Raw genomic sequence first — 23906 nt, 5'->3', positions numbered from 1 at the left:
CCATCCTGTTTGCATGTTGTCTTTGCTGAACACAGAAATGTGTTCCGCTAGCAGGCGAAAAATGATTCCACCCCCTTCAAAACTCCACCTGAACAAACACCGGCGTCCCCTCCGCGCTTCCGACTCTCGCCGTGTTTATTCCAAATACACTGAGTTGATTAGGGAGTGTTCCGGGGGACTGGCGCCGCGCTCGCTCTTACCTTCAGCCCCTCCCAGCTCATCCGTCTTCCTGCCGCGGCCCTGCTGCTACCATTCCTCCACGCCGCCGCCTAATGAATGCCTCCGTCCCTTCCGGCCGTGATGCGCCGCTCATTTGTTTGTGCCTCTCCACCATCGCTCATTTGGTTAGCGAGTCCATAGGTGTTGCTCTGGCAAGTGATCGGGCACATAAGTGAATTAGTCTTTTGGCAAGTTGCGCGTGCGGGAGTGGAGTTTCTCATGACTAATGGGGCCATATGGTGTGCTGCTCCCTCTGAGCGATTCAATCTGTGGCTGTGTGTGTGTGTGTGTGTGTGTTTTGCTTCCCATCACACAGTTTTTAGTCGTGGATCACTTCCATGCAACCCCTTTTATTTTTGCCTATGTTATGACGCATTTATCATTGAAGGGAGATCAGTAGACCGAACACATTGCTTCCTCATTTGCTGCAAAATGACAAAAAATGTAAATCTGGAGCTCTTATGCGGGGCAATATGCTAGATTAGAGGTCCCATTATATGCAAAACTACTTTAGCCTGTACCCTGTCTGTGAGCCCCTTAACTCGTGCACAGATCCCTTTGTGTGCAATTTGTGACATCACAAAGGGTGTTGACTTGATCTCTGCGTGCAGTCAACGACATACCTCGTTGCTTCTGCTTGAGTTGTTGCGTGAACCTGCTCCCACTGTCGATTTTTGACACCGTAGGCCTCTTTAGCGCCTTAGCATTAGCATTCACATGAAAGCAGTGTAAATACAGCCTCCAGCTCGTTGTGTGGCTGAGGCGGTTTGCCTCGTCGGCGAGACAGGCCGAGAGGGATGAAGGGACGCAGCACAGCCAGGAAGTGAAGAGCTCCTGTCGACGCTCTCTTCTCTCTCTGTTAATCTGCCGGGGCTCCGGCAGCTCTGGGAATCCCGTGATCAGGAAATCCATTGTCCCGTCGCTCCGTTGTCGATATCAACACACCTCCGCCGTCTCAAGAACACTTAAGGAGGTGTAATTGACTGGTGTCGTATCACAAACCTTTATTAAGTGAACAGGATGTTTGACATTTTGAACGACTGCAGCAAGAGGGAGAGTGTCATTAGCTCCTCCAGTGTCATTATAATCTCCCCCTATTATCATTGATTTGCAACCGCAATTTTTAATAAACTGCCCATCAATTGGCGAAGGTCGGTCCTCGCACCTTCTCCCGCTTTTCCCCCGTCACCTTTAAGCAGTGTTGGATTCATAAGTGTTCCCGGCTCGTACGGTTAAACCAGATGTTTGCCGATGACTCAGTGCTGTGTACAGCCGGCAGGAGGCTCTGAGTTCTGCCTTGCTTGTGCAGGCACGGGGGACCTTTTCTGGGGCACGTGGTGCTGTTGTTATGATGACCAGATCTCTCCTCTCAATCCCCCTGCGTGAACGCTGCATGTGCAGACTTGCCAAACAAATCAAACATCGGGTCAAACACTTTGTGTTTGGTTTCAAATTTAGCGGCTGCTGGGGGGCAAAAAGCAGCCGAGTGTTCTGTGTTTTCGGCTCCGAATAAGCATGAGACACTCACGATGCTTCGACTCCTCCTCTGTTATCTGGAATTAAGTCCCTGGGAAAAAACAAAACAAACAAAAAAAAAAACTTCTGGAATTAAAACCTCTTTGTTGTTGTTAAACAAGAGACGGAAGCCTTCCATGGCCAAATTCATTAGCATAACGTCGCTGTTGCAGAAAGTGTCGGGATCGCCGCTAATTGATAAGGGAGGTGAGCCAAGGTGGAGACACTCCCCTTCCAGCGGGACGTTCCTGAAATCCCGATCCCGAGGGGAGCAGAGGAGGGAAGGGACGGCGCTCAGCGATCCCCATCGTAACAAAATTTTAACTAACAACTTCCCTCCCAACTCTGCACCCTTTCTGGCCACTGATCAATATGTAAATCAGCCGAAAGAATGAATTCAATTTGGCGAACGAGGAGCTCCCAGACACGGAGCTCCTGCTCCGCGTTGTTCCGCGGCGTTGTGTCAAACAACAGTCGCGCGGAGCGTTTTCCCCGCTCGGCTCCAGGGGACGTTTACAGGCACCATTCAAATGTAACAACTGATACGAGGCGAAATAATTTGAGTCCAAAAAGCCTATTTATTTTTTGCTTTTGTTGCGTTTCATCCATTTTATGGGGCGCTGAATGAAATGTAATATTGCATCCCGAGCATAATCCCCATCCCGCCACGGCAAATAGATTTCCGCCAGCAGCTTTCAGCGCTCACCGAGGCTTTTCAGGGGGGATGACTAAGATGTGACATCTTGCAGCCACAGCACAACATCTCGCATTATACAACACAACACAAATAATCTTCCCCCTCCTCTGTCTCCATCCCACTCGCGCTATCTCTTTGTAGCCAGCTGTCATTTGTTAATTCTGTTTACCTCCTTTATCTTTGCTTCTTAAATTTAAAAAATAAAAAAATCGCACGCATACATACCAAAAAAAATAATAATTAACGACCAAAAAGCCTTCATCTTCTGCTCAAATGGTTTAATTTAGTTTTTGAATTACACAGTTTCTTTTTTTCTTCCCAGGGAAGAAAAAGATTCATCGGTCATGTCCCAGCACGTCCCTGGCATCGCAAAAATGATGGAAAATTTCCAAAAATAAGAAGCTGTGTTGATGAAATAAATGTGTTGACTTTTATCCAATGACATACCAAAACCAAGAAGTATAAAAAGTATTAGAAAACCACTGAAAAGTCTCTGATTTGATATTTTGTTGAATGTTTTGGCATAATGAAAGTAATATATCAATACTGAAACACGGAAAGTGTGTTTTTCAAAAATCTTGGTGGAAGAAAAAATCTGATTTAACTTCATGGTTTTTGGTCTGTTTTTTTTTTTTCAAGTTTTTTTTTTTTTTTTTTAGAACTTTTCAGATTATTAACTGTAAACTGTCTACAATGCATTGACAAACGTTTAAAAAATGTGTTTATCATGAAGGGTTAATCGCAAGAATCACTTTGACCGAACTGTACACGGCCCAATGAGTTTAACCCCACCTACATTATATGATGGGACAGAATCCGGCCATACAAAGGCTGAACCCAGACAGTCGGTCGTTCACAGCCTTGAAAGGTTCTCACGTATTGAGGTCAGCCTCTCATTTGTCTTACGGGAGTCTTAAAGGTCATGATGTAAGTAGAAGGTTATTGTTAAGATCCTGCAATAAATCCCGCGCTAATGGAGCAACCGGAGCGCTGGAGCTATATTTAGGCAGTGAAAACGATGCTAAGGTCTCTCAGATTCTGCTAAAAGCCCCGCTTCTGTTTGCGGCTGCGGCTCAGAGAAAATAAAGTCTGGCTTTGAAGGAGGTCAGCGGCAGCACAAACTCCCCTCGATGGATGATTTTTTTTTAGCAAAATGTTTGTGAGAGTCAACTGGCAAAGTGAGCTCTCTGGAGGTCAGAGAAAAGGGCCAAGAATAATCACTGCTGTTCCCAAAAAGACTACAGATGTTTTTTTTTTGTTTTTTTTTTTTTAATTTGAGCTGAGCTTGAGCAGAAAATTATAATTCTAGTTTGGTAAGTAAGATGTACTGTCGAGAGACTGCTGACCTCCCAGAACTCTGCGCTTTGGAGCACGTTTCCTGAAAAGTACACAGGTGCAAGGCGACATGGTGCAGATTTGGTTATGCCGACAATGGAAAATGAGCGGATGGACTGTTGTCATGCATCACATTATTGGAAACAAGTGATAAAAATCAACAGTGTTGGATGCTGATTTTTTTTTTCTTCCAAAATTGCAGTAAAGAATCTTTTATTGCTTTCACTTCCATTTTTTCTGAGGACAAAGATGGAAAAACTGGTCACAAGATCACTTTGTTACCCTCGGGCGCCGTGACGGCGATGACGGCAGGCCCTCCAGCTGGTCCCTGGACTCCCGGTGAGCACCGGGATGACGGGCTGCTGTGGCTCCAGACCGGAGAGTGTTTCCCCGGGTGGAGTCGCCGCCCATCCCCGGGCACCGCTGTGCTAGCGGCGGCCTCGCTATCAGCCGTTCCTCGGCGCCTCTTCGGCACAGTGTCAGAAATGACTAATGGCACTTCTCAATATAGCGCTGAAGGGGAAAATAGCAGAATGGACAAGGACGTGACTTCCCCACCGCACTTTACTCTCCACTCACCAATGACAAATCCTCCGTCTCTCTCTCTCCTCCGACTCGCACTTCACCGCAGTAAACACACAGCGCCTGGCACGGGGCTCCCGTGGACAAAGGGGCGTCCGCTCGGTTCCGGACCACTCGGCCGTCCTCACGTGTCTCTCAAGAGACTTTTTTTTTTTTTCTTCCCCCCCCCACCCCTCCAGACCCGTTAAACTCGGCACAGCGAGGCGCTCTAATAGTTACCGGGGGAATCGGAGACACCCGGCGAGGGGAACCGATGAATTAAGTCCGGACGGGGTTGATGATGCAGCAGTAATTTATGGACGGGACACATTAAAGATTCATGGCTTCCTTATCTGGTGGCGTCGCCCGGCTGGAAGAACGCCATTCATCACGCGGGCGGAGTGCCGAGGGGGCGGAGGAGAACCTGCAGGGGCTCGGAGGTCGGGATCGGGCCGCAGGGAGCGAGTCTGTTGTCGCACCTCCAACACCTCCAGCGCCTCCAACACCTCCGGCACCTCCAGTGGTGCCTGTTTTAATCAGGCCTCCGGAATCCAATACGGCGACCCATTCATTTCATGGAGTTGCTCGGCCAGCGCTTACTGGCATAAAAATACAGTTACAATAACAACAACATTAGTCAATAATTACAAAAGGAGAAATAAGAGCATAGATGAACCAAATGCTACAATTGGGGATTTCAAAGGCGTTTTTATAAAAATAGCTTTTTAAAAGAAATTTAAAATTAGCTAGCAAACTGGCGGACTTGCCAGCAAGACCATGAAGCGCTTTAAAAGTACAACATAATTTTAAAATAATTTCTTAGTTTTTTAGACATGTTTATTTTGGTATTGCGCTCTGTGGGGAAAAACAAATCCTTTTTGGACCGCTTGGGATGTTTTTACCTGTAGTACCACGAGTGACCACTGGGAAAATGAATTGAGAAAAAAGTTCTGCGACAAACAAATTGGCAGCTCGGTATCCATTTGTTATAATACATCCATGGTTTTCATCCCCTCCAACCTGATGAACACCTGGTGTCGAAGAGCCACTCATGCTGGGATTGATCCTAGCGACTCATTTTGTGAACAGACGGGGTCACACGCACACACACACACACACACACACACACACACCACTGACTCTACAATTTACACACCATAGGTCATGTCGCATCTTTGTGGAGTTTTTTTTCCCCCCCAGTTTTGTTTTTTTTCCGCGTGGTGTCCTCAGGTCCAGCTTTAGATTTCCGTCTCTGACATTTGGAAGGTCAGCCCTCACTGCCTTTGATGGAAGTGGCCATTTCGGCGAGCGTTCAGTGTGTCCGCGGCCTGTTCTGCTCCGTTTGTGTTTATGATTGCTGTTTTCACCGCGCTCTCTCTGACCTTTGTCAGCTGGCAGGACTGAGGGCGGTGGCGGCGGTGTGGCTGTTGGGTGGGGAGGGAGGGAGGGAGGGAGGGAGGGATGGATGGAGGGAGGTGGTTAGCGGACGCGAGTGTTTGCCGTGCCCTCGCTCGCCCGGGGTGTCAGCGCCGCGCTGTAAACAAATGGCGGCATTTTTCCCCTCTTACCTGTCCCCCCTCCGTCACCATGACAGGCCGCCGGGTCGCTGCCAGAGAGTCGCTGTCAGCCAAGAACGGTAAACACGCAGACAGCCTCCTCGCTGCGCGGATACACACACACACACACACACATCCACAAATGCACATGCGCGCACTGCCAATAAAGTGCCGTAATGGCGGCTATAAAAAAACGAAGGACAAACAAACTATCTGCATTGCAAATGAAACCTGGAAATATCAAGTTGCTATTCTTTTTTTTTCCATTTGTATTGAAGGTGCTTCGTTGTTTATTCCAGGGTCAGACGGCTGTGTTTGCTCCTCTCTTGTGTGTTTTTGTTTGTTTTGTTTTTTGCCCTACTGTTATTGTTCCGTTAACATTTAAACAGCGGCTGCCCTTGACTGGACAATGCTCCGACGCCACTACCCCGTTGCAGCCCGGCGTTAAGAGGATCAATAGTTTGTCCGGGGGGCCAAACGGAGTGCGTCTGAAAAGTGCAAACAGGATGCAGCCGCTCTTATCTCAAATATCCCTCGCTGCACCTTTTCCACGTCTCGTTGTCCCCATGAGTTCTTTTATCGGAGCAAATACAACATTTTTTTTTTTCTCTTTCTCCCAGGGACATATTAATATTTCCCAGCGTTTTCTCTTATTTCTCCACGCTGAGTAAAGTCACAGTGGTGCTCAGACTGGGAGCGCTCGACGTCACAGGAGGAAAGAGTGGAGAATTGAACCTTCTGCAGCAGGGAGCGGTGTCGCCGCGGAGCGTGTTGCATACGTTATTTTTTTTCTTTTCTTCTTCTTCTGTGTGCGTGTGTGTGTGTGTGTGTTTCGGATGGAACCTTTTTCTTCCGCTCTTGCCGAGACCGAAAAGCGCACTCTGACTTTTAAAGCCCCGTTTAAGCGAAGAACGAGCCGGGAAAAAGGAAAACGCGGGAGGGGCATCGTCACGAGCGGGAATGTGATTTTGTGCTTTGGCTTTGTACCAAAAAAGCCAAAGCACAAATTCAGAAGCAAAAACTACTTAACAGACATGAGTTGTTTCAGTGTAGCTACCAGAGATAATCACGTTGAAGCTGCAAGCTGGCCGATATGAACAGGTGTCCGTTTTTACCTCACCACATACTAAATATCAAAAGTATCGACATCAAGGTTAGTATTGGTATTAGATCAATATTCACCTTGCGTGTTGCAATTGATTGATACTCTTGTTGCAGTTTCCTTGCTTGCCATCTGGCAAATTACTCTCGCTTCCTCATAGCTTCCCTCCAAGTCTGTGACCGACAACCTGACTTTGTTTTTTCACAAATACCTGCGTGTCATTGGAAGTAGTTTTCCTTGGGCATTATGTAGGTTTATATTATGTTGCATTGTAGCTTGTCTCTGTTATTTTGCATTTGTGACTTTTTCTCCTAACCAATTATGTCTAGTAATATTACGGTAGTAATATAGTAGTAGAATGCAGGGCAATTATTTCATTAACTTTATAAATTGTTTTGTATTGTTAGTGGATAGTATTGAATAAATGTGTATTAATAAAATTGTTTATCTAAAATCTTTGCCCTGTGACACTTGTCGTAAAAAAAGATATCAGCATCAGTATCCACCACAATCCCGAGTCTCGCCACTAGTTGGCGCTCTCGGCTCGTCCAGGTGCGCGCCTCTCCGGGGCTGCTGGTCCTCACCTCCGTCTTGTCACTGACAGACCCCATTCTCATCAACACCCGAGCGGCGGCCCGTCCCTCATTACACTGAAGGTCCGCGTCACGCATCACGCCGGCAGGAGGATGCGGAGTGAAATGAGGTTAGGCTGCTTTGTTCTCGGTGAGCAAAAGCGATGTTTCACAGCTGCATCTGCGTAATTGCCTCGCTGAAACCTTGTCATTGTGTCGCACTTCTTTAGTTGCTCTTCTGTCCCCATTTTCTTTTGAAATAGCAGAAACTGTTTGGAGACGCCACAGTTGCCGTTCGTCTCGCTTGTTTTCTTGGAGAATTTCGTTAAATTATAGGACTCGCAATATCCTTCAGAAAAACACTGTTTGCCAAGTGCTGGCGTTTCGGCCTGTCTGCCTTTCCTCTCATACAGCCGACTTGATGCTTCCATCAATATATTAAAAAAGGAGAGAAAAAAAAAAAAAAAACTGGGCCAAGAACAGCGTTTCATTCCCAACAGATACATGGTTGACTGCGCATCAGTGAGATTTAAGTGGATTGTTGACAAGATGCCAGTCAGTAATTCTGGGTAAAGTGGTGCTGGCGCAGGAAGTGGAGAGGAGAAGCCGCGCTGAGCATTTCGCAGTTTAACAGTATTGCTCCTCCTCTGTGTTTCAGAACATCCTGGGTCTGGCCAAGAAGCTTCCAAACAGGTCCAAGCGGTCCCTGCTGATCCCACCGATGATTGTGACCGAGAACCAGAGAGCTCCCTTCCCCAAGATGATTGGCAAGGTGGGCACCATACACGGAACTACGACGGCCAACAGCTGCTGAATCGCTAACACTGGAGTTACACACAGGCAATCCAAGTTTTCACGTAAAATAACAGACAGACCAAAAAAACAAAAACAAACAAACATTAACCATTTATTCACAATGTGTGAATAAAGCCGCTCTCTCATGCAGTGACGCCTCTCCCACATTTAAAAATAAGTCCGCAGTTGGCGCACCACTAATGACAGACAGGTTGAAGAGCTGAAAATGTCAGTGTTTCATAATAGGGATCTTTTTAAATGTGAAAAGAAAAGCCTGACCAAGATCTCATTTGGCCATTTTGTTCACTCAAATAGCTCTGTGTTAATTATGGCCGGTCAGAATTATTACATGTTACATGTTATCATGATCTCACTGAATCAAATGAACCCTTCAGGGAATCACAAACTTCTCTTTTAGTCCCAAATTGCCTTTCTTTCTTTTTTTTTTCCTTCTTTTTTTTTTTTTAATAATGCAACGATCGATCTACAATTTCATATGTATGTCCTATCCCACCTTTACGCATTCCGGCCAACCCTGTAATCATTTTTTCCTGAATGACTTCTGGCAGATCGGGACAGATAACCGCGTTAGCTTAAACGTAAACTCGTCTGAAAGTTTAAGCGGCGGCGGCCTCTTTATTGGAAAGACACGGAAATTGCCGTGAGGAGCTGAGCCTGCATTTCTGTCAGCCTCTATTAAACCTGTAACTTGGTTACTCTTCAGTCAAAGCCGCTTCTGCCTCATCAAAAACGTTCAGCGCCGGCAGTGTTTTTAACATGCTGCCACCGCCCATCACGGCAACACAGTGACTGAGAACGTGTCCCAGCTCAAGGTGCTTTATTAAAGCCGACTGGTGGAGGCCGACTGACAGCAGCACCATGCCGCCTGCTAAATGATTGCGGACGATTACATGTATTTTTCATGTCATTTTCGCTTTTCGCAGGAGCCTGAACAGGGCCCAGCAGGAGGGAATCTTAGCCATTATTTACTTGAATAAGCACTGAAGCATTGAACTTTTAGAAATGATTGATATTGCCGTGAACTAAAGTCCAGGCTGTCACAGTTGTGCTGCAAGATGATTTGCCTTCCGGACCCTTTTTTTATTTATTTTTTAAAAAAAAATGATATACCTATAAAGTCAAGGGCCTGTGTTCGCAAGGCATCCGGGCTTTATTCCTGCCTCCGATATAATGAAGGCTCACAATGATTGCTACTGATTACATGGGCAGGAGGTGAAGTCTTTATACAGAACAAAGCCGCTGCTACTTCTCCTTTCATATTTTGTGGACATGAAAAACAAAAAAGCTAACCTGCTTTCTGCTTTGACCCCTCCCCCAACAACCAACTTAAACAACAAAGATAAATGATTTTGCACCCCTTCTTTTTCGTCATGCACTCTCAAGGAAAAAAATAAATAAATAAAAATGACCCATGTCGCAAAAAAGACTAGATGCCGTTTTCAGTTCCTGTTTTCCAGCTGAGTAGAAAGAACGGTAGGAAGAAATGTTATTTCCATTTTTTTTTCTATTAGCTATTTACCAGAATGACAACATGAAATCCATCCAAATAAGTAAATCAGAATCAGGAAACTGCGACTTTCCATCTGGTGTGTCATGGTTGAAAAACAGATTCTTAGTCCAAGAAGTCCACAATCTGAGAATCTAAACTCTTGCACAAACCCATAGTTGGAATATCAATATATTTTATCTGTGTGAGACTTAAAGAACTGATATTATTTACTGAGCAGTTGGAGAGGACAACAGGCAACGCAGACAGAAATAATTTAAAGGTTAACTTCTCACTCGCTGGCTCTCCCATGACACTGGCACAAATCTGGCATGAGCGGATAGATGATATTGAGGTCAACCAGCCTGTTGCTCAGAGAACAAATAAAAACAGTCGACATTTCTTATAATATAAAACTTGACTCTGTCTGTTTTCCCTTTTGTTTTGCCTGGGGGCAGGGGGTGTAAAGCACAACAATGTGCAGCCAAACAAAAAAAAATGAAAATACAACTTACTAGCTTTCCAGGTGAACTCTTAGTATTGGCAGATTACCCCCCCCCCCAAAAAAAAAAAAAAAAAAAAAAAATCAGGACCAAGATATAGCATGTTTAAAAATAAATTCAAACACTTAGATGATGCTTTTAAAGGAATTGCAATGAGTGTGTTATTCATTTCTTGGAGGTGATGGATGATGAAATACCAGAGACACAGCCATCGTAAGAGTACGCAAAATAACTGTGAATAGATAAATCAATGGGATTTTCAATTGGGCCTTTCAGTTTTTTTCTTTTTTTCTTAATTTTTTTTTTTTTATCATAACTTTTGTGGTTCTTTTTGTCATCAAAATGCATGTAGGAGGTTGGTGGAGAAATGTTACTCATAATAAATTAACGCCCACATTTAACTTACAAATTTGTGACTTCAGCATGACGATGATGATAACATTAATCCTCTTAAGTTGGATAATTGGAAATGCGATTGTTTTGCAAAATGTTGCTTTTTCGGACTGAAGTTTGCTCTTGTTTGCTATACTTTCAAATCAAAGAGAAGGAAGTCTTCCGATGGCTCCTCTGTAAATGATTTTCCCTGGGGCGAGCAATTGGTTGCTGCGGCTAATTCACCTTTACCAGTTGAGCAAATAGGCCAACGGAGAGCTTTACTGCATCTGGACCTGCGTGCAGATCTCCGACATTTCATCTCCAGGTGTTGTGCAGCTTTTGATGTATCTCTCTCACATGTCAAGCGGCTTTGTTCTGCACAAGACGGGGCACTCGGAGATCAACCGCACCCCTGTGTGCCTGCAGAGACCAGCGCACAAAATGATATCCCGCACTGAGCCTTACACCTAATAGATAATTGTACCCTTGGGAACATGGGAGAAGTGCAGGCCCCCTCCGCCCCTTCTTCACACCGGCGCTGTGTTCTCTGTGAAGCAGTTCTTAGGACCATGATGGTAAAAATCTTCAAGCATTTCATTTTTTTTCTCTTCCTAAAAGAGTGGTTCGCCGACGGTCCACAGGGATCGGCTTGAATCCCATCCAGTGGTGAGCCGCAGTGAGATAAGACGAGAGGGCCGGTCAGCAGTTAGGTTTGCTGCACTGGGGACAATGACTTTTTTTTTTTTTTTTCTTCCACCGTATGTACTGTAGACGTGAGGTGGTGATTGAACTTTTGGGAGTTTAAAGGAGCAAGTTAAGAGCTGCATGGACCTGAATGAAAAGCATCTCTTTGTTTGGCCCTCACTACTCACCCCTTCACGCTACCCATCTTTTCCCCCAGTGCTCCCCATTTCCTTCCACTTCCCATCCACCCTCCCTCAGCTTCCCTCCCAGTCCCGCTGCCTGACAGGACACGCTAATGTGAGCTATTTTACCCAATGGAAGCTATATGTCGCCGGCTCAGTGAAATTGATTTTCCACACCGACGGCTTCACCCCTTTCTTATGCAACCTACCACTTCCATATGGCAGCCATTTATACTTTATGCTCCCTCCTTCTCAGCTGGAGATAAACATCGGGTGGGAGGGGGATAGGTGAGACGGCGAGGCCTGCAATTTGACATGTGTGACCGTGCGTGTGTGTGCATATATGAAAGGGTGTGCATGCCTGTGCTCTCCGGGACGAAGGGTAAGTAGGCTGCCAGCGGGACTCGCCGGCGGGGGAGAAGGCGCCGGCCGTGTGGTCCATGTCACATTTTCTGTTTGCCAAGGGGGGTTTTGATGCGGAGGTCTCTCTCCCCTGCCCCCTCCCTGGGAGCTACACGAGCTGCTTGCAAAGCAGCCGGAGCGTGTGGCGAAACGGATGAGCTTTTTATTTTAGCACGTGCTGCTCCCCGCAGTGCCGAAGCAAACATTTGTTTTGGACCGGATAAGTATTCAGAGGGAGGGTTCAATCAGAAATACTTGTTTGGTATCTTTCCATGTCTTGATTAATGCTGCTCGTGTTAAGATATACAATGGAATTGATTGATTTAAACATTTCTTGTACGCTCTTGTTTCTCAACGAAAGATGTGAATTTGTCTGCTTTAATTGTGGATCAGTTTATCTCCATGAAAGAATTGCATCCTATGCAGATGACATTGTTGAATCGAGCAGACAGGAGATTTGTTTATTTTTCTTCAACTAAGACTTCTGATGGATGGAAGATGTTTTAGACGTCCATCCCGTACGTCCACTTTTATCGATGATGGCCTCTTCAGAAAAATGTAGAGGAGTATGTTGGTCTCATTCCGACATACTGTCAATGCTGACATATATGTTGTGGAGAAGACTTCAACTTCATCTATTATATAAAGAAAGGTTTTCTAGTCACCACGAAACTATGACTTTAAGTCCCGTGTTGCCTTTGCTGAAACTGTATTCACCCATATCTGCCGACTCCCTCTGCACTGGAGTTGATTTGTGGCATTCCAACCAGCTGAAATGACTCTGAAAGGAGATTTTCTTGATGGATCTTCATCTTCAAATACAATTTAGACTTAAAATCTCTATAATCCTTCTGCCGACGAGGTTTTCTGGTACCTGACTATAAAAAGGCAACAGCGGGCAGCAAACGTCATAATCCGTCATGTCTTTGGCAGCGCACAAAATACATTTTCCGCCATCTGGCCGCCATCAGCGACGATGACACACTGATGAAGGTTGGAGAGACCAGGATATGTTTTTTTGAATGCAAGCCACTTGGCTCATATTTGGGCGGCTGCACCAGTAGTTGGAACTCCAGAGGCCACTTTTCAACTCAGAATGGACAAGACATCATCTGGCTGCAATTTGAAGCAATTCCTTTCCCAATTGCTTCCCCCACTAACTCGGGAAAGTTAATACTGCTATTAAACACAGTGGCAGCCAATCACAGCCGCGGGCCTCAAACTATCTTGGCCTGGGTGGTGGTGGTGTTCGAGAAAGAGAGCAACAAAATGCCTGAATCGAAAAAGTCATGTAGTTTGTTTTTTGTTTTGTTATTTCCCTTTCCACGGTGATCGTCCCTTTCTTGCGCCGCTACTTTCAGCTCATTCCGCTCGGGTTCATCTGCCTTGACCTCGAGGTTCGGCTCACACATCAGCCAACGTGTCTGACTTGACGTGACAGCCCCGATAATGCACTGTGAGGGCACTGGGACCTGGTTTGGCCGTAGTCCCGGTTACGCAGTAAGACGGATATTGGCACCTTCATTTCCAGTGGATCTTAATTTGCTCTGCCTGTCAGCCCGTCTCCGTCCTCTGCCGTGACGTTTCCCACCTGCTGTCCACCGGCTGATAAATGGTTTTATTACTTCTCCTTCCCCCTGTGTCATTGTTATTTCACCCCTACCTGCACTTTATGTCTATTTTGCTCATATTTTGGCCTCTGCTGTCACTTCAAACAGCCTTTTAAAAAACCAGGCAGCCAAGCCAGGAAAGAGAACAAGCTATGCTGTGTGATGTTGCGGCGTTCGAGAGCTCGCTGCCCACAGGCCTTGTCGTTTAGTCTAATTCATTCTGCTAATTGTCTTTAAAAGAGCAGAAAGTTCCCACTTTTGTCTTCCCATCTGTCTCCCAGCGTGTTAAATCATTCACCGTCAGAGGTGGATGCTCCTCAGCACATAGTTAACGGCGTCTGACGCTGATTCTGATTCACGGCTGGACCCTAAGACACATTGCGACAATTAGAATTTTATAATAGAAAGTCGGATGGAACGGCTTGTTTCAGTGCAGTAAAACAGACGAAGCCAGGCCACATAAGAGCTTGTTTATTTCACAATAGGAAGACCTAAGAAATTAAAGTTTTACAGGACACTTAGTCCTCTGTTTTCAGCCTCCATCATCCACCTAATAAGGCTGATTTCTGGAACTTATTTTATTATTATTATTTGATTTGATTTACTGTATTTAGTTTAGCACACTTTAGCACATTTTTAAAAAGTGTGGCAAATGAAAGTAGTGGAAGAGGCGTTGCTCACCTTTAGAAGTAAACTGAAATGCTGGAAATGATTGTAAGGAAACATTGGAATTTTCCATTATTCCATAATAACAACTGTGGTACTTTGCCTTTTGATGGTCGTTGAGACGCGTTGTGGCCTTGGTCGTGCGGAGAAACGGCTGACACGCGCCGTCCGTTGACCTCCTCCGAGCTCAGAGGCACAATTATCAGCAGGGCGCCTCCTGATTGTCGGCCCTCACAGGCTCATTGTGATTGACTCCGGGCACAATAGCTGAGCGCCGGTGATTAAGAACGGCGCCTGCCAGCCAATCAAAGCCATTTAATTAGTGCAATTACTTTGCCATCGCCCTGCGTGGAGGACTCGCCGGCGTCCTGGCCTTGCCTTTCCCTCCGCCCCATCGTCCCCCTTCATTAGAGGGCCTGGAGTGGCAGCACAATCAGCCGGCGCCAACTCCGATGCACTGCACGTGGGGGACGTAGTGTGTGTGTGTGAGGGGGGGGGTCACGCGCAGAATAATGCACCCTCATTGCCATGCCCAATCAGTGCATCACTTCAGAGCCTCTTCTTGGGGGCTCCCGCCTCGTCCCGTCCGCTCTTCACATGTTGTGAACTGGACCTGGCCTTTTTTTCCCCAGCCCCACCGAGAGCCCTTTCATGGCTGGCGATTGTCATTTGCAGCTGGCGGCATGACCTTGGGTGAGGATAACAGAAGCGCAGCTGAGTCGAGGTCGGTGGAGGAGGGTTGGCTCACCCTCTACCGTCTCGTTCTCTTACGCCGAGATTGAATAGTTTTTACACTCCCTTTAATTTTTTTTTTTTTTTAAGAAAAGGGACGGTACGCTGCCTGTGTCTGTCCAATTAAAATTTTTATTCATAGGCAATTTTCACGACGCAAGCCCGTGGGACGGTTCGTTTGATTCGGTCCGGGGCTTTGTCGGCCACCCGACTGTTAGCTTGGCAACGGCGGGGGAAGATTCGCCAAGTGGCTGGAAACATGAAAAGCTCGGTATTTGTATGAAGGATTTTCAGAAATACTTAAAACACTGGAAAAGTGGGGGGATGCGGGCAAGATTTTCTTTTTTTTTTTTGGGGGGGGGGGTGGCTGATCAACAATGACGTTCATACCAACTGGCAGACCAATCAGCTGGTATAGATTAGTTATAATATATATCATCATGTATGTTTCTGCTTCAGATATTGACCTCAGCCGTCATGTTGCCGGCATCAGGATACCAATTAAACTTGTGCTATTTATTTATTTATTTATTTATGATATGAATATGTTTTAAGTACCAGGGATTCCTTTTGTGGCAGATTACAACCGGAGGCCATGCATTTAAACGTCACTTCTGCAACGAGAAATAAGAAAGCTAAACATCTGCTCTGACCTCTGCCTCTCTCGGCTGGCCGCCGCGCGTGCCGAAGGAAAATAGTTGCCCTCGCCGTTTCATTTTCCAAGAGACCCCCTGCGGAGCCGCTGCGGCGAGCGAAGTTGCTGCAATCGGCATCACGCTGCGGCTGCTAACCACGTCCGCCAGAAATACACTCGCCGCCGGGCTCAACTTTTCACATCGCCGTCTCTCCGCTCCGCAGTCTAAGTCTTCTGGGTTTGGATACAACAAATTATTATTTGCTCACTGTTGTGCATGAAAAAAAAAAAAAAAAATTCAGAATTGTTTTGGAAAATTCTGAATCTCTAGAATTTGACGACACCGAGGAATTATTGAGTTTAGCCTGACGCCATAGCTTTAAAATCTCTTTTCTGGGCCAGTCTAACCCAACCAAACAGATAAACATAAATGAAAATAGACACAGCTATCTTCATACAGTTTCCTCACCAGGTACCTCGATGCTTTCCTGCTTGCATGTCGCTCTGTTCTTCTCTGCGGCTTTTACGCTGCTCAGCTTTAGTCAGTGGTGTTAAAAATATCTTCACACTCACACACACACACACATAAACTCACACGCGCACACACTCGCAGGAGGAGCAGTGGGGAGCCGGTCCCCCCGGTCGGCGGCTCGTTTCCTCCGTGCGCCCCGAGGTGTTTGGCGCTTCGCGGAGCTGCGCCACACCTCCCGTCATCCCTCCGCCGAGCGGCTCGGCCCACCGTCTTTCATGTGCGCTCTGCCGCTAATGAGGGCTGATGGAAAGAGGTGAGATCCCTCCAGTCGGTCCTCCCACACGCGCAGACGAAGGCAAAAGCCGGCGGGTGCCAGCGCGCGTCGATGTGTCAGTGTGTGTCTGTGTGAGGGAGACGCCGCTTAATCATGCCAAACTCTTCCTGACACTTTACTTTTTGGGCTGAAGTTGCTGCGTCTTTATTAGCGTCCTCTTCCTCTCCTTCACTCCTTTCCTCCCCCGGCTTGTCCTCCAGGCCTCACGCTGCCCCTTTCGCTCTCGTCCACCTCCTCACTCGCGTCGACCCACTTGGTGCAGAGCCACCTGAGTCGTCTCAGAGTCGTGCTATAAGACCGGTCATCGGCCTTCAACTGTTCAACTGCCTCAACTGCATCGTGACTGCCGGCTACGGGAAACTGGCCATCGTTGCAACACCCCCCGGGTAGAACGGCGACCCCTGTGGCCTCTCTGCGTGGACTTTGCATGTTCTCCTTGTGTTGTGTCTGCTTGGGTTCTCTCTCACCAGGTGTTCTGGCTAGGCCTGCACATCAAGGCCAATCAGCGACTCTCAATCGTCTGGGGGTGTGAATTGTTGCTTCTGTCAGTGTGTTAGTGCAAAAATACATTTGATTATTTATTATAAAACAAATAATAAATAAACTGCGGCACTTCCGGCAGTCGCGGCACCGAGCTGCGGCATGTGAGAGCCACCAGGGATACCGCAGCTCGGTGCCACTGCCACAAATTGAGCTTCCCGTCTGTCTTTCTCATGGACCGTAAACATGTAGCGTCTGAGTGACGCTACGTCACGACTGCACTCTAAAAATAGCTACGCTACAGAAAAAACAATTTGGTTAAAAAGGAGCGGCGCTACCGTGACCGCCTCACACAGGTGCAACAGGCATCCCATGACCCTCAGTGAGGCATAAATAAATGAAAATCTTGCATGACTGGCATTTTTTCCCCCATTTATTCGGGAAAAGCAGCTTTTCTGGAACCAAAGTTCAGAATTCCCAGAATGCCTCTGATTATACAGTTAATGAGAAGAGTAGGAAGGGAGAGCAGGGGAGTAAAATACGAAAGAGGAGGAAGAGAAGACATAAAATACATTTGGGAGAGATCAGAAGATGGATTTTTTTTTCCCCTCCGTCTTCTTTTATCATAAGCGTATCATCTGCAACTAATAACTGCCTTGCGCTTTACATCTCAGCCTCTCATCGCTCTCTCTCTTTGGTGTGGCGAAACCCCCCCCCCACAAAAAAAAAAAAAAAAAAAAAAGAGCGAAGGGTGGTAATGTGGAGCAATGGATAATGATGCATGGAGAATGAGATCTGAATTCTGAAAAGGGAGAAAGCGCCGCGGCAACAAGTGGCTCCCGGAGAACGCCGAGCAGAAGGAGGGGAAGGAGGGCGAGTGACGGCCGGAGTTGAAGTGCGGGCGCCGAGACAAACGTCGGAGAGAGCCGCCACGAGGCTTTGAAGGCTTCAACTTTGAGGGGGTTTGAGCTTTGTCTGCGGCGCCGCGGCCTCATCTGCCATGCTCTTTAAAGCGCCGCGCTTAAAGAGGGCCTTTCTTTCATTTTGCCGCCGTCCCGCGGAGGAACGCCCTCATTAAAGATGACCTCACGGCACCTCTCTGATCATGAGACGCGCTTGCCGAGGGAGCGTTTACATCTCCGACTCTCGCCTGTCGGAGCCCCGGGGGGGGGGGGGCCCAGCGGGACGTCTCGGGCGGCGACCGGGCCCCTTTGTCTGTTTGCACGGGCCGAGGCTCCGCCGGCACCGGAGCGAAGCGCAAAGTCGACAACGAGCGCGGGGCGGGGGAGTGAAACTCCAACCCTCCCCGAGTTCAGCAGCGCCAGAACTGACATTTCAGGAGCGCTTCGGAACGGACGAGCAACTCGAGGTCACATGACCACAAGGGAACGGCATCGGGGCATGGACAACATGGATAAAGTGACGGGGGGGGGCAAACAAGTCAACGTACAGGCTGTTGTCGCAAATGCTGCATTTATTTGTTTTCTAATTTTTCACTTGAATGCGTGAAACGACAACGTTTCCGAGTTGTTTTTTTTCTTTGTTTGATGTGCATGCAAACATTATTAAATTGAGCGTCTGATAAGCAGTATCTCCATCATGCCGTCATGACATGTGGCGTTGCACGAAAATCAGACATTGCTGACATTTATCGCGCTCACAAAAGTACATTTATGTCCCATCAAAGCACATAAACACACACGGCGGTAGAAAAATTGAACAAAGAGCGAAGAGGAAAAAGAAAACAATGCCAACCAACAGACTGTTTCAGCTGAGCCGCACAAGAAATAACAGCCTGCGGCAGGTGGTAATGACAGAATCAGTAATTCTTTACGCCGCTAGTTTCTGGGTCACGACAATAAAAATAATGCAAAACTGAGACGCACATTTTCACACGCCGAATCTGATTCCCCTGATCAAAACGTAAACACTGCGTTAACAAATTATTATTATTATTATTAAACAGCAGAGGACACGCATGCACGCTGCTGACTTGAACTTCTGACCTGAGTCAGTCCCTGTGCTCACATGTCGAGGAACATCGTGATCCTCCAAACCCAAATGGATGTAGATATTTGTTTGTTTGTTCTTTTTTCTTATTTTTTTCCACAGAGGACATATTGAGGTCCGACAGCACTCTCGTACATGACAAACAGAGTGAGCAGTGTTTGCGGCCCTCATCAAAAGCCCTTTTGTTGTAGATAAAGGCTCCGGAGGGACAAAAAAAAAAAATCTCGCTCACGTTATTTGTGCGATTTGTACCTTTCCCTGTTCCAGGTTAGCGTAGAAAAAATAATGATAATGATACAAATGGTCGTAATTTTCTCCCCATTCAGCATCTTTGGAGATCCTTGGTTCTGAAAGATGTGCCTGTTTGTTGCTTGTCCCTCATTTTGTGCTGTGCTATACTTAGCTAACATGTTGTTTTGTCCATATTTCTTGTTTCCATCCTGCTGTTCCTGAACCCGGACACCCGCGGATGCTGCTCAACACCGCAGTCTCATGTGAGTATAAATATTGCAATATCCCGTGGCACACACAGTTACAGGCAGCGAGAACAGATTATTATTATTAATTTTTTTTTTTTTTCATTTTTAACCTGGACATGACAGCCTTGAAAGCCTCAGGGTTCAAATTCCGAGTCGTAATATTGAAAAAATGGAACTACACAACGGGGCGGGCGAAAATATTGAGATTTGATTTATTTAGTGAGTTATTACCCTGCTGGACATTCCCACGAAGAAAGTGCATGTTTTATTAATAGGCGGTTGCGGCGGGACGCTGGTGCTCTGCCCGATTGATGCTGGCTATTTAAATTTTTACGCGACTTAAATCTGCAAGCTGACGAAATCAAATCAAAGCCTTGTCCGGCATAAATGATTGATTGCCTGCCAGCCGGGGCTTTGTATCATCGCTCGGCGGCACAGTGAGCTACTTTTGCCCAAGTCTACAGTATGTAAACAGATTTAAAAAAAATCAAATCGGGGGAGGGGAGGGTTTGGAGATGTTGGAGAAAAGCTAGAAGGAGCGACGTCATTGTTTCCACTTCTGGGCAAAGACACAGATCCCTGAATTGCACTCTGGAGGCGGAGCCACATGCACTTTTAATTGGGGATAGTTTCTTCTTCTGATGAGGTCCCAACACTTCTTTTATTATGTTCTCTGACTCTGGTGTTCCTGCAGAGGGCCAGGAGAGAGTTCAAATGAAACAAAAAAAAGAACAGAAAAGAAAAGAAAAGCAAAGCAAAGCAAAGCTTGTTTTTGTCGCATCAACATGTGTTTGTGTCCGCAGGTGATTTCAACGGAGAAGTTGCAGAACCATATCTTCAGGCTGACAGGTCCGGGGGCCGACCGGGACCCCAAAGGCCTCTTCACCATCGACATCGACACAGGAGACGTGTCAGTCAGCCGCCCACTGGACCGGGAGGCCATCGACACTTACCAGGTTGGATATAAGAGTCTGTCAGTCTCACAGTGTGTGTGTGTGTGTGTGTGTGTGTGTGTGTGTGTGTGTGTGTGTGTGTGTGTGTGTGGGTGCGCCTCTCTGATTGTTTTGTGCGTTTTATCTTCTTCCCGGCCTCCTGGGAGCTCGCTCAGTCTGACGCTGTGATAGATTTACTGTTTGCCGTCGCTTCCAGTGTCTGGAACTTTCTCTTTCTTCTATTTTTCGACAAAAAAAAAAAAAAAAAAAAGTTGTGTTTCGCGTCCTGCGATCAGTCTCTCATAAATGTTAGGACCTTGGACATATAAAGATGGGGAAAAAAGGAGTAGCGAGGTGCTTTCGATTGTGAGCGAGTCTTGAATTTCTCGCTCTGCGGTGAATATTTGAGGTTGCTCGGGAAAAAAGGGCAACCTTTGTTAACCTCAAGAATAAATTGTTGTCGTTAAGGGGCTGGCAGCTTAACCCTTGAAGCGCCATTATTTTTTCAAGAAAATATTCAATTTTGATATCAAGATTTCAAACGGCTGTGACTTGAAATTGGTTTGAGATAAAGCAGTACTGTAAGACTGAGAAAAACTTCAGTTTTTGTTTTTGTATCATGTCAGATGTCAGGGGTCTGTGTGTACGATCCCTGTCTCCACAATACCCCACAGGCTCATCAAACTGTTTTATCCGCTTTTGATAATTTTCCACATATGTCAAACAGACCCAGCCATCATCGCTGTAATTTACAGGGGGACCGCGAACATCCCTGCTGCCTCCACCAGCACTGGCTGGGCGTTTCCTCCCACAGCTTTTACCACGTTGATCACTAACACTCACTGCGCCCTCCGTCACCTTTAAGCGGTGTTTTCAGCACTCCTGCTTCCCCCACCACCACGTCCCCTCATCCTCATTCGTCGATTACTCCCACCTCGGCCACGCTGAGGCGAAGCGTGTGTGCTGCTTGGTGATTGTCGTGGCAGATGGAATCACTGCCGCTGCGTAACTAAAGACGCACCGGCAGACTCGCTCTGACGGGACGACTGAACATCATCGTCCGAGTGCGAATATTCTCTCTTCGTTATCTGAGTCAGACATTACTTGACAAAGTATTTCGTCAACGAACAAACCTCTCGACAATGCATTCTCTGCAAAATTTGCTGTCTTTCTCTCTCTGCTCCAATACAACCACTTCCTCGTCTCCTCGACTGAGGCGTTCTCTTTTTTTTGTGTGTGTGTGTGTGTGTGTGTGTCTAGACTTGTTGAGATGGAATAGTTGGGTGAAGCGCAAGCTAATTTTCTCTTCCTTTCAATGTTGGCGAGAGGCACAAGCTCCAGATCAAACGCTGATTAAGACGTATAATGGCTGTGTTATTACACTGGAATTTGTTAACATCAATATCGGGTCCTTGCAGCTGCTCTGTGCAAGACAAGTGTCGGCTGTCATGACTCGGTATGATGCTCGATTCCAAACCCCAGATGCAAAGATTTAGTTTCCTCTTGTTACCTGGAAGCCAGTCAGTCAGCACCAGAAGGCGACTGGTCGTCGGAACAACATCAGAGTTTTGTTTGAGACTCTCGTTGGCCCTTTCTTTTTTTCTTTTTTTTTTGGCCCTCTCGGGTCTTTTTGTCTGCATAGAGCAATGTTGGCAGCGCCTATTTTGAACAGCTCAAGTGTTTTTATCCGAGTGTGGGTAAGCCGATAAGCTTCCTGGATTTAAAATAAATAAACAAATCACAAAATAATGAACTTTGTAAACAGCGGCAGATGGGAGCCGGGTGCAGGCAGCAACAGAAAACACCGGCTGAGGCTGAGGAGTGAGCCGAGTCACCAAATTTCTTATCGTCGCCCTCCTCCGGTGTTTGTGATTACCCGAGCATGCTTGGTTTAACCAAGATATTGCCTTCCGGCGGGGAACGTCTGACTCGAGTTGTTTACCGACACCCAAAAACAGCAAGTTTCATGAATAATCTGGCAAACAGATGATGCTCCGGGACAATGTTTAACAAGATTCCGTCGGCGGCCGTTGCTTTCGCCAAATTGGAACAGGAGCGCCGAGTGGGGAACGCCGAACCAGAGCCGGTCACGGCGGCGGCGTCTCGCTACCAGACGGAACTCAAACCTGTTGAGACGAATGCGAAACAAGTTTCCTGTTCCATGTGTGGCGAGGTTAAACGGCGCGTGGACCCAACGTCGGTATTCATGCACCCACTTCACCCACTTCAGAAACTTTTTCACACCCAGGTAGCTATTAAGTCATTTGCAAGGCTAAAGGATGCATTATTAAGCAATTACATAATTCCCGGCCGTGTCCCGTCGTTAAGAAGGTCACTGCATTAAAAAAAAAAAAAAAATCAACATTCATGAGCTTCTTTGTTTTTCTCCCAGTGTGAAGTGGGAGAGCGTCAAGGGCGGAATGTGAGGCTGGCTCGCGCACGTGACTCGTTCATGAAAAAATTCTATCACGGGGGCTGCTGCGCACGTGCTGTACGGCGGTGGTTGTCGTTTTCTGAGTAGCTGTCAGACGCTAATCAATGTTGAATGTGGCACATTGTTCTTCTCCCTTTCCCATAAAGATAAATACATAATTCCATCAGGAGCAAGCCCAGGTGGGGGAAAATGAAAACACATAGTCGGATAAATTAATAATTGCGTTGTGTTTACACACATCTGACATATGAAAGAATACTTGATGCATTTTTTTGAGACCGCTGAAGTAAAACAGCCAAAAAAAAACAAACAAACAAAAAAAAAACAAGTAGAAATGGAATGGATTTTTAGTATTTTCTTTTCCACAACTCTGTTTGGAACTGCCCTTTAAAAACAACTCATTAAAAAGATCAAAGTGGCGAAACCTAGATTTTAGAATGCAGAGCATGTTGAGGCTCTCAGCGCTGTGATCATGGTGTCTGGAGGAGATGAAGAGAGGAACAGTAACTCCAGCCCAAAGTCTGATTGGTTGATTGATTGATTGGAAAAAGGTTCAGTATTCCAGTGTTATCATCTGAAGTGGATCCAAGTTAACACTCAGTGAGAAAATCTCCCCTCCAATGTCCCCATGCATCTTGGCATGAGGAATGCAGCAATTGCTAATGTTTCATTTTGTTGATGAGTTCTAATAACCACATGCTGTATGCCTGCAGTGTTCTGAAAATCGTCTCCTTGATAAAGAAGAAGTAATCTGTACTGTACTGGCTGATGCAAACATCAACCTGCTGCTAACATTTGCTGGGTTTTTTTTGCTAATTATTGAAGTCGGAAGTTTTTTGGTTTCATGCCAGGAGTGACTGCTACGTGACGTTCATGCTCTTCAGTCGTCCAACAGGAAGTGGGGCCTGTGCTAAATTGTTCAATACGTTGAACCACTGAACTCCCCTTGGCTGAATCTGAAAACATGTTTCCGATGTGGTCTTCACTTACTTCGGCGCTATGGAGCATTGATTAATGTAGAGTAACTTAGCAAGCCAAACTTTCTTTAAGAAGTGGGGCCGTCACTGCGGAGAGCTCGATATAAAATGTTTTCAAGTTGGCGTTGGCAATGAAAATAG

General features: G+C 46.5%; 1 protein-coding gene across 1 annotated transcript in view; it reads left to right on the top strand.

Moving 5' to 3' along the window:
* The window catches only part of cdh13 (cadherin 13, H-cadherin (heart)), a 278759-nt gene that overhangs the window by 109963 nt on the left and 144890 nt on the right, over positions 1–23906 (top strand). The window contains exons 4-6 of the mRNA XM_076019216.1: positions 8216–8329; positions 19432–19437; positions 20226–20378. Coding sequence (XP_075875331.1) covers positions 8216–8329; positions 19432–19437; positions 20226–20378 — 273 coding nt within the window. The remainder of the gene's footprint in view (positions 1–8215; positions 8330–19431; positions 19438–20225; positions 20379–23906) is intronic.

Source organism: Nelusetta ayraudi, unplaced genomic scaffold, assembly GCF_046127955.1.
Source record: "Nelusetta ayraudi isolate G7.1 ecotype Tasmania unplaced genomic scaffold, CSIRO-AGI_Nayr_v1 ptg000009l, whole genome shotgun sequence".
Taxonomy (NCBI): Eukaryota; Metazoa; Chordata; class Actinopteri; order Tetraodontiformes; family Monacanthidae; genus Nelusetta; species Nelusetta ayraudi.
Note: the sequence above shows the minus strand (reverse complement) of the source record. Positions and strands in the feature narration are given on the sequence as shown.